This window comes from Culicoides brevitarsis, chromosome 3 (assembly GCF_036172545.1).
Source record: "Culicoides brevitarsis isolate CSIRO-B50_1 chromosome 3, AGI_CSIRO_Cbre_v1, whole genome shotgun sequence".
Lineage (NCBI taxonomy): Eukaryota > Metazoa > Arthropoda > Insecta > Diptera > Ceratopogonidae > Culicoides > Culicoides brevitarsis.
In genome coordinates, this window is record NC_087087.1 from 28,569,455 (window position 1) to 28,580,055 (window position 10,601).

The 10,601-nt window shown below is 30.9% G+C and overlaps 3 protein-coding genes across 5 annotated transcripts; 1 reads left to right on the forward strand and 2 right to left on the reverse strand.

Annotated features, from left to right (window-relative positions):
• Nucleotides 1-174: 174 nt before the first annotated feature.
• LOC134834666 (uncharacterized) lies at nucleotides 175-1,660 on the reverse strand. Its single transcript, XM_063849404.1, has 5 exons — nucleotides 1,469-1,660; nucleotides 1,300-1,414; nucleotides 1,019-1,243; nucleotides 522-758; nucleotides 175-458 (listed from the first exon to the last, which is right to left on the reverse strand). The coding sequence occupies exons 1-5, from the start codon at nucleotides 1,525-1,527 to the stop codon at nucleotides 342-344; spliced, it is 753 nt and encodes a 250-aa protein (XP_063705474.1). The 5' UTR covers nucleotides 1,528-1,660; the 3' UTR covers nucleotides 175-341.
• A 1,308-nt stretch (nucleotides 1,661-2,968) lies between these two features.
• LOC134833872 (CCR4-NOT transcription complex subunit 11) lies at nucleotides 2,969-4,616 on the forward strand. The gene has a single exon (XM_063848353.1). It carries the CDS (start codon nucleotides 3,036-3,038, stop codon nucleotides 4,356-4,358), a length of 1,323 nt encoding a protein of 440 aa, XP_063704423.1. The 5' UTR covers nucleotides 2,969-3,035; the 3' UTR covers nucleotides 4,359-4,616.
• Nucleotides 4,376-6,809, reverse strand: LOC134833873 (ras-related protein Rab-10). 3 transcript variants are annotated; one of them, XR_010162138.1, is made up of 4 exons: nucleotides 6,611-6,809; nucleotides 6,145-6,344; nucleotides 5,727-6,073; nucleotides 4,376-4,466 (listed from the first exon to the last, which is right to left on the reverse strand). XR_010162138.1 is itself a non-coding variant. In XM_063848354.1 (3 exons), the coding sequence occupies exons 1-3, from the start codon at nucleotides 6,735-6,737 to the stop codon at nucleotides 5,789-5,791; spliced, it is 612 nt and encodes a 203-aa protein (XP_063704424.1). In that variant the 5' UTR covers nucleotides 6,738-6,809; the 3' UTR covers nucleotides 5,450-5,788. The 3 variants fall into 3 exon arrangements, 1 of the variants encoding a protein (XP_063704424.1); XR_010162139.1 differs by lacking the exon at nucleotides 4,376-4,466 and adding an exon at nucleotides 4,490-4,542; XM_063848354.1 differs by lacking the exon at nucleotides 4,376-4,466 and having other exon boundaries at nucleotides 5,450-6,073.
• Between the last annotated feature and the right edge of the window lie 3,792 nt (nucleotides 6,810-10,601).

Below are 10,601 nucleotides of genomic sequence, written 5' to 3' on the forward strand. Positions count from 1 at the left end.
TTTAAATTGAATTAATTTTTAAATTTTTTTTTCAATATTGACGTATAAAATCATTTAAAATTTTAAGATATTCGATAGATTTTTTTTTTTATAAAATCGAAAACATTTTTGAAAGTTGTATCGGCCTTGCTGTTTTTATATCTCAAAAATATCATAATAAAATTTAGTCATCAATAAGAAACTTTTATTTTTATTTATTTTAATTTCTTCCTACATCTAATAAAAAGTAAAAAATGGACGGAATGGTTCCTTTTCTTGCTTAGTACGTCAGCGTAAAATGTGCGTAACTTCAATAAAATGCTTAAAAAATAATAAAAACTTCGTTCGAGACTCAATACTTTTCAAAAGATTCGTGTATCCATCGGCATGGTGCTCACAGAAGTCGTATGTGGCGTAACGGGACGTGATCCTGCCAACGAATGAGTTGTCGATGCGTTCAAAGATTGCATTGTTCCCATCTAAAAATACAAAAAAAAATCATTAAGAATCCGATTCTCAAGGAAAAAATCGAAAAAAATTACTCTCAAATGTGCCAAATCCTCCAACTTTGTGAGATCTGCTAATTCTACGTACAAACTGTAGACAGTGAGCCAACCATAAACACTTGCGGGAATGATCAAAACCCACACAACGGTAATGAAAATGTTGTATGCGAAGATCAAGTCGTTCAGAATGGAGAAGAAAAGCAACGCAAAGAACCGAAAAACGATGAATCCGGCAAACACATAGAGCCATGGCATGATTTTCTTCTCGTGTTCCTATTAAAATGAAGAAAAAAATTATAAATAATTTGATTTTAAATTTTTTTGACATTGAGACATTGTAAAATTGCAACAAAACACAAAATAAGCCTTTGAACGAAACGAAATCCAAGAAAACAAGCAACTTTACCTTATCGCTCAAAGTTTTACTTAATGTTTTTCCATTTTTATTCCGAAACTGACGCGATTTTAATTCAAATTAAAGATTAAAAATTTTCATTTTTAGGTTTAAGGTCAGAAAAAAGGTCGAAACTCACCTTTCTGAGGGCAATTATCAACATGAGACTCGTCACAAACAAGAAACAAGCCCCAACGAGGGAAAACAGGGCAAACACAATTAACGTATTACGCACATGAACATTACCCACATAGACAAATTCATACGAAATGAGGTAATAACCGCGATGAGTGCTTCCCGGAGACGCCATCGCCAAACAATACAAGTCAAAAACGGCAGTTGCGATTGTGAAAATAGACACAAACTAAAAAAATCAAAATTTTGAGTCAATTTAGTTCGAGGTTCACGTGAAAAACTCACCAATGAGAACAATCCCGTGAAAAGAGCTGCCTTTTGGATGTCTGTATTCCGTAAAATTGGCTTTTGATACCATGGAATTGCCACAGATTTCATCGAACGAGAACGTTTGCTGGTGCTAAAAGCAGAAAAATTTCATTACGTGACATTTTTTGGAAGAAATTTGAACTACCTTCCACCAATTGTGGTTGTCGATCTGTAAGTCGAGGGCGTTTTTCTTCCGTAATTCATCTTTATTGGCTTCTTTTCTTTCAGATCTCAGTAATAAGGCACGAAATGGACTTAAAAATTATTTGAAAAAGGGAAATTTAATTAAAACATGGATCGTTTTGGGTTTGTTGTGATTTTAAAGGGCGTTGTTGTAAAATGGTTTCACGCTTATTCATGCTTTAAATGTTTATCATCACTTTCAGCCGACTCAAAAAATGGCGTCATCCATTAATGGCGTCGGATAAAATATGACCCCCCCTCTATAATCGAATACTGTTGAAATGCTAAGACCCCCCTATTTCACGACGCTTTTTTTTAAAGATACCCCTCTTAACTGAAAAGAAAATTTTGAATATTAGTTCAAGTTTGAATGGAAACTCGAGAAAAATTTTTGAAAAAATTCTGAAACTGAACAAAAAAGCTTTCAAGGTTGAAAAAAGAAGAGGAGTTGAAAGGAATGGAATGAAAAAAATTTCTGCTACTAAAAATTTAATAAAAAAAAATAAATGTAAATAATTTAAACTATCTAATAACTCCATTCTTGATTCAAAAATAAAGCAGAACTTTTTGTCTAACAAATTTACCTACATTGAGCATACAACGAACACTTATTGGAATGCAATTGAGAAATCGCAGCAAAATGGTGAAAAAAAATATTTTGGAATAAATGCTTGCTACTTTTGTGACACAAAAATCGAGCGTAAGCGTTATGACCAGAGAAAGGACATACTTTACGCTGAAAGTGAAATAGTGCAATTACCCAAAAATGAAGTGACCACGAAGAGAGTGAAGTTTGTGATGAGGAACTGAGTAGCGACGATCTTAGCGATAAGGAAATGAGTAGCGACGAAGTTGAATCAGACAGTGACAGTGAATTAACACTTAGTGGATGAATGAAATTAATGATGGAGATTCAAACAAAGGAGATGATATCTTTATAGAAGAATTGCTTAGAATTCCGTAACTTTCGAGAAAAAAAATTGCAACATGAAAATTATTTTGACTGAATTCAACGAAATAAAGGGAGCATTTGTCAAAGAAATTAATGAATCAAAGTTAGAAATTTTGAACCTCAAAAAGAAAAATGGGTAAAAAAGAAGCTTTAAAAGAAAAAGATACACAAACTGAAGAAAAATCAAAAGATATTAAAGATATTAAATTAAACGCGGAAATAAACAAAATTAAGAAAAAAATCAAAAAATTGGAAATGAAGAAAAATCTGAAATTTGTCATTTTGGAAAACATCATGTTGAAGGAAAAATCTCTGGAAAACGACTTGCATATTATATTTTTAATTCAATTAATTTCTATCCAAATGAAAATCCGTTGGAAGATGTAAAAATTTTCAATTTGAGAAATGGGAGAAAAAAAACTATTGAAGAAAAAAACCCCCTCCCCCTCGCCAGAATCCATCGTAAACATGATGGACCCTAAACTTCCGACACCATTAATGGATGACGCCCTACCGCACGGATTGTTGTTGAAAAAAAGTCAATTCGAAGGCAAAAAATTCCGGTTTTGCTGACAAAATGTCGCATTACAACCAACTTTACGAGCTCCTGATGGACAAACATCTCGTAGAAACTTCTACTTTCGAAAAGATTTCGTCTGTGGTGCAGTCCAAATTCGATAAAACAGAGTACATCAACATCGGGACTCTGTTGTCGATCCTCCTGAGTCAAGGGGACTTTACGGGAATCATTCAGCGCCTTTGCGGCTACTACATTATCTACGACATCTTCCGCAGCGAGCAAATGGAATGCCCGTTCATGCCATTTTTCATCGCTGCCATCGAATCCAAGGCACCAAATCGCACCAAAATGGATCTCATTGAACGACGATTCCTATCGTTGCTCATTTCGCCGGATGGCGCAAAGCTTTTAGCCCCGAAAAATGTCGAGCAAATTCTCCGTGGTGACATCGGAGGTCCACAAATCGAAGATATCACGGCGGCACGAGTTCAAAGCAAGGTCAAACAAATGGAGTTGCCGCATTGCGTGAAATCTGGCGTCACGAATGTCTTGCCAGCGGTGCATCCGGGACAACCTTCGAACAATAACGAGACTTCGTTACGTGATATGATGACGGAATTGACGGGAAATGTTGAAAAATCTCCCCTTTACAACACTTTTGTGCCGCAATTCATGACAATTGCGCCGCCCGTGTTTTCCTGCGACGACGAACTCATTTGGTTCGATCTCACAAATCCCGGATGGCACAAACCAGCTTTCGATTCGTCATCCACAGGCACGAGCATCGGGAGTTTGGAAGCGAAAAAACTCATTGAACAAGCTTTTAGTCAGGCACTTTCGATACACGATCAGGGATTACTTCTGAATGAATTGAACGACGACCCAGAAACTGTCAACCAAATCGGCTTGACGCCCGAACGATTGCCGGATCTCGTGGAAAATAATCCCCTCATCGCCATTGAAGTTTTACTCAAACTCATGAATTCCTCACAAATTACGGAATATTTGAGTGCCTTGGTCAACATGGAAATGTCCCTGCACTCGATGGAAGTCGTTAATCGCTTAACTACCGCCGTGGATCTGCCCTCGGAGTTTATTTATCTCTTCATCAGCAACTGCATCTCGACGTGCGAAACGATGAAAGACAAATACGTGCAAAATCGACTCGTCCGACTCGTTTGTGTGTTCCTCCAAAGTCTCATTCGCAACAAAATTATCAACGTCAAAGAGTTGCTCATCGAGGTAGAGGCTTTTTGTGTCGAATTTAGTCGGATACGAGAAGCAGCGGCGCTATATAGACTACTTAAGAACTGCTTTTTGAGTGAGGGAGGACAACAACCCTTGAGTGGTGCGTCATCGAGTTCGGCGAAAAAGGAGTAAAAAAACATGAAATTGATATGAAATATTTATTCTTTGATCGTTAAGATTTTTTTCCTTCTTACATAGACAATAAATTTAATGTATATTTACATATATCTTTAAAAAAATCTTCGATAGAGTAGAAAAATAAAGTAGTTTTGTTAATTAGTTAGGCAAATGCAACCAGCAAAAATGTTTCACCTTTCTAATTTGGAATTCAAAAAAAATTAGAAAGAGAAATAATTTTAAAGAAATTTTTGATTTTTTCGTCATTATTGATATTTTCAATGGCATTAAATATTAAAAAATCAATTTTAAAATTTTTTTTTTTAAATTGCTTAAAATTTATTTCCATTTTTTTATAATTTTTAAAAAATTCATTTTAAATTTTTCAAAAATTTTTGACGAAATTTTTAATCGATTTTTCGAACATAGAATTTTTTTAAAAATGCTAAGTTATTTTTTCTAAATATTTTTTAAAAATTTTAATTTTATTTGAAATTAATATCAATTTTTGGTAATTTTTTATCAATTTCTAAATTACCTATAAGAAAAATTATTGATTTTTAAATTTTTTAAAATAAATTCGAGCTTATTTATTTTTTTTTAATTAAAAAAAATTGAAAAATTAATTTTTAAAAGAAATTTGGTCCATTTTTCCAAATATTTTGAAAAAAAAAAATTAAATTTTTAATTATTATTTGGTAATTTTTAACAATTTTTAAATTAAAAGAAAATTCGATTTTTTGAATATTTAAAATTTTTAAAAATAAATTTGATCTAAATATTTTTTTTAAATAAAAAAAATCCAAATCGAATTTTTAAAACAATTTTTTTGTTAATTTTTCTTAAATTTTCGAAAAAAAAATTATCAAAGTAAATTTTTTGTCTCAATTCGATTAAAAATATTAAAGTAGAAAAAAAATAAAATTTATTTGCTTAGATTTGTTGCTTAAAAACAGTTTTTCAAAAGAAAAAAGTAAAAAAAAAAATAATTTATTTTCATTATTTCTCTTTAAAAAAAATAATTTTACGTTTTTAACAAGTTTTGAATCATAAATTTTTGAAAAAAAAAATCTAAAAATTTTGAAAACGTAAAATTATATTTTTTAAGAGAGAAAAAAATTATTTCTTTCGAGACTTTTAGAAAAAATTAAAAAGTATAAAACATTTTTGCTAATTGCAATTGCCTTAATAATAGGAAATCACTTCACATTTGAAGCGTAAATTAATTAAAAATAATATTTTTTTCGTATTGAACAATTACGATAGATAAGTAATAAAAATTATAAGTATTTTTGTTGAAATAGAATGAATAAATCGCAGAAAGTTGCACAGAACATTATTGCAATGTTGCAAGAACAATGGCGGGCAAAAACTTTTCCTTACATGTATTTTATATAAAAACATCACAAAGCTAAGCTTTTTTTTTCTTTTTTTGAAGGTTTCGTTTACGACGAGCAGCAATTTCTGTGCGTGACTCCCGAATCAGCATTTGGATTAACTAAGCCCGATGGTCCCGTTGCGGGTTGCTCGCCAGCTGTCTTATCGAGAATCGCTTCCGCCAAATCGCAGAAAGCCCGTTCGATGTTAATGTTGGTTTTAGCGGACGTCTCCATGAACCGGATATCGTGTTCGCGTGCAATTTGCTCGCCGCGCTCCTTGCTGACCACCCGTTTCTCCGTCATGTCGCATTTGTTGCCGACAATCATTTTTTCCACGTCTTCGTTCGCATGCTGCATGCAAAAAAAAAAAAAATTTTTTTTTAAAAATGCACAAAAAAATGTTGCACTTGAGTGATAATCACCTCGTCAATATTTCGCAGCCACTTTACGATATTTTCGAAACTTTTTTCGTTCGTTATGTCGTAGACCAGCATGATACCCATGGCACCGCGGTAGTAGGAGGTCGTGATGGTATGGAATCGTTCCTGGCCCGCAGTATCCCATATCTGGAGTTTTATCTTCTTGCCGCGCAATTCGACAGTTTTAATTTTGAAATCGATTCCTGTGGAAGAAAAACACAAAAAAAAACAGATGTGACGGCATTTCTGGACTATGTCGCTAGATAAGTGTATGTGTATCTGTATCATCTCATATGATGTCTGTGGCAGAATCAGGCACACCCTATAACGATTTTTTTTCCGAAGAACGAATTTCCTCATTGAATGACTCAACGATCCACGCAGCACAAACAAAGATCCCATTGTTCGATGAATGTGCAAAATTTTCCAGGAATCCAACTAAAAAAAAAAATTTGAGACAAAAACTCACCAATTGTCGATATGAATGTTGAAGTAAATGCGTCGTCGGAGAATCTGAAGAGGATGCAGGTTTTGCCGACGCCCGAATCGCCGATCAGGAGCAGCTTGAACAACAAATCGTATGTCTTCTTGGCCATTGTGAATTAAATGTGTGAGCTGAAAATTAAAAAGTCTGGATTTCTTGTTATTTTAACATAGCCCAGAGTACAATTGCCTCGGGTCTGGAACAAATTTTTTTTTGCATGCTGGGTGCATGAGACGAATGAAAGTGATAATAACGATGATTGGAGCCGGAGACCAACAATTTTTGAATGGAGAAAAAAATCGTTGAAGATTTCGATTCGATTGTGGACCGTTAATGTGAAGGCAGCAAATAGAGCCAGGAGATATTTTTTTTAAGTTAAACGCAACAGAGAAACAGGATTAAATATTATTTTTTTGTTTTTTTTTTTCTTTCAGGTAAACAATTCCGTGGAATGATGGAGTCTTATGTCGTTTGCTAAATGAATTAAATATTTGATCATTTTTCTGGGTTTTTTATTGAAATTTCAATGTTGTCTGTTTGTCATCGAGTCTTAGTTACATAATGAGCAACGACATGAGTCATACTTTCAAAATGTGCATTAGGACAACATTTTAGAATTTGTATAGGGGCAAAAATTCACAATTTGCATTGGGAAAAAAATTCATATTGTGCATTGGGACAAAAATTCACAATTTGCATTAGGACAAAAATTCATAATTTGCATTAGGAATAAAATTCATAATTTGCATTAGGAATAAAATTCATAATTTGCATTGGGACAAAAATTCACAATTTGCATTGGAGCAAAAATACATTTTGTGCATTAAGACAATTAAAATGTGCATTAGGACAAAATTCAATGGATCGTTTGTATAAAATATTGAAAAGTTACGAAAGATTTTTTTAAAACATGTTAAAATTTCATGAAAATATCACAAAACTTTTTGAAAGATCAATATTTTAAAAATAATATGGTTTTTTTTTTATGAAAAATACCCTAAAAATGCTAGAAATATACTCAAAATAAACGAAAATTCTTTGAAATTTGAGCAAAAGAAAAAAACATAAATTTTTTAGCAAAATATATTGAATTTTTAAACTCAAATTTTAAAAAAATTTCATTTTTTTGGGCTCATCTACAGCTTTTCAGGGCATTTAAAAAAAAAACATTTTAAAAAATAAATTATAAATAATATTTTTTTTTATTCAAAAAACTTTTTTATTTTAAATATTAATTAGGAATAAAAAATTAATTGCGCTTCAAAACAAACTCAGGGAAAGATTATACAATTTTAAGCCGAAAACGAGGAGATTTCTTGTTCTTAATGAAACAGTTGATAATTTTTCTCTGAAAATTACTCTTAACTTCACATTCAAAATTAATTTCTTATTTTAAAAAATAAAAATAAACCTCAAAATACAATTTTTAGTAAGAATTCGAGAATAATTCAAAATTATACAAAAACCCATCTTGCAAAATTCATTTATTCAACGTAATTTTTGTTTACTGTTCCAATTGATACCGAAATTTATGATACATAATGACCATTAGAGAAGAAACTCCTTTCCGGTGTATCTGATTTATTTGTAAAAGCAAAATATTTATTATGAAGATAAACATTCCGTAATTTGATTTTATTTTTTCGATAAATATTTGCAATGAATAAATTACTATAGATACCGAGTAATGACGCAATTTGACGAAATTTCTTTGAAATGAACCACTTACCAAATAACATTTCTTGAATGACTCGGAAAGTGTGTTGACAATAAATGAAGTGGTTTGGTTGAACTTAAGTTGCGCGAAAGATCAATAAAATCAATGAACTTCTATTTTAAATGGAAATTTACAAGAATTTTAATGCGTCTCAAGAGATTTTTGATGTATCATGGGAAGTAAAAAAAATTAATTGGTTTTTAACAATTGCGTCAAAACCTAAAATAACAACAATGATTAAAATTAAATTTGAAGCCCTTTGTTATTTTATTTCAAATTTTTTGCGTAAAATAATTATTTTTAAAGATAAGACGAAGAACCGAAAAAAAATTATTATTTTGTCAAATTTTTTTGTTCCGATAATTTACATGTCCATGTCTCACAAAAATTAAATTTTTTCTTTAAAAAGTAATTATCATGAATGATCATCATTTTTATTTTTGGGTGGGAAGTTCAACTTGTCTAAGAGGTGAAGAACTTCTTCATTTCAAATGAACAACACTCAATGTCGATACATGTTAACGTCAAAGAGATCATTTTGTGTGTAATGTAAACAAATATTATACAATTGCAACCCGGTTATTATTATATTACGTACCTGACTGATGTGTGTGAAGTTGTTTAATAACATTTGCGTGCCGAATTGTTGAGCATGGGCATCTGTAACATGGATTAGTAGTAGAGGAAGGAGGTTGGTTCAAAAAAAGATTAAAAATTTTATTTTGTTTTATTTTTGCTATTGTTTTAATTTTTCATGAAAAAACTGAAGAGCTGAGAATTTTTTAATACAAAATTTGGAGCTGAAAATATTTTTCATGAAAAAACTGAAGAGTTGAGAATACAAAATTTGGAGCTATTTTTAAAAAAAACTGAAGAGCTCATTTTTAATACAAAATTTGGAGCTGAGATCATTTTTCATGAAAAAACTGAAGAGCTGAGAATTTTTAATACAAAATTTGAAGAGCTGAATTTTTTTAATACAAAATATTTTTCATGAAAAAACTGAAGAGCTGAGAATTTTTTAATACAAAATTTGGAGCTGAGATCATTTTTCATGAAAAAACTGAAGAGCTGAGAATATTTTTAATAAAAAAACTATAGAGCTGAGAATTTTTTAATACAAAATTTGGAGCTGAAAATATTTTTCATGAAAAAACTGAAGAGCTGAGAACATTTTTAATACAAAATTTGGAGCTGAGATCATTTTTCATGAAAAAACTGAAGAGCTGAGAATTTTTTAATACAAAATTTGGAGCTGAAAATATTTTTCATGAAAAAACTGAAGAGTTGAGAATATTTTTAATAAAAAAAACTGAAGAGCTGAGAATTTTTTTAATACAAAATTTGGAGCTGAGATCATTTTTCATGAAAAAACTGAAGAGCTGAGAATTTTTTAATACAAAATTTGGAGCTGAAAATATTTTGAATGAAAAAACTGAAGAGCTGAAACCATTTTTAATACAAAATTTGGAGCTGAAAATATTTTTCATGAAAAAACTGAAGAGCTGAGAATATTTTTAATAAAAAAAACTGAAGAGCTGAGAATTTTTTTAATACAAAATTTGGAGCTGAGATCATTTTTCATGAAAAAACTGAAGAGCTGAGAATATTTTTAATACAAAATTTGGAGCTGAAAATATTTTTCATGAAAAAACTGAAGAGCTGAGAATATTTTTAATAAAAAAAACTGAAGAGCTGAGAATTTTTTAATACAAAATTTGGAGCTGAAAATATTTTTCATGAAAAAACTGAAGAGTTGAGAATATTTTTAATAAAAAAAACTGAAGAGCTGAGAATTTTTTAATACAAAATTTGGAGCTGAAAATATTTTTCATGAAAAAACTGAAGAGCTGAGAGTATTTTTCATCAAAGCTAAAAGTAATTTTAATAAAAAATTAAAATTCACAAAAATCTAAAAAAAAAAAAATTCCAAACCCAGCTAATTAATCGTTGAACCGTAAGTCACTTTAACTACTTTTTTTTTTTGTTTTTGTTCATATGTAAGTCTCTCGTACGTGAAGGGGTAGTACTCGCTACCGATCGTGTACCCAAAGCATTCATAGAAAGATCGCGTCGTTGTCGTCGCCCGTATACTAAGTCGCGTTAAGTCGGTAACACTGGAAAACTTTAATTTAGCAGTGAATAGAATGGAAAACGGTCAATAAATAAATCAGTTGCATTTCGGACGTCGTTCTAATCGGACTTACATTAAACTTTGAATCACTGAATTTTTTATTGACACAATTGGAGATCATTGTG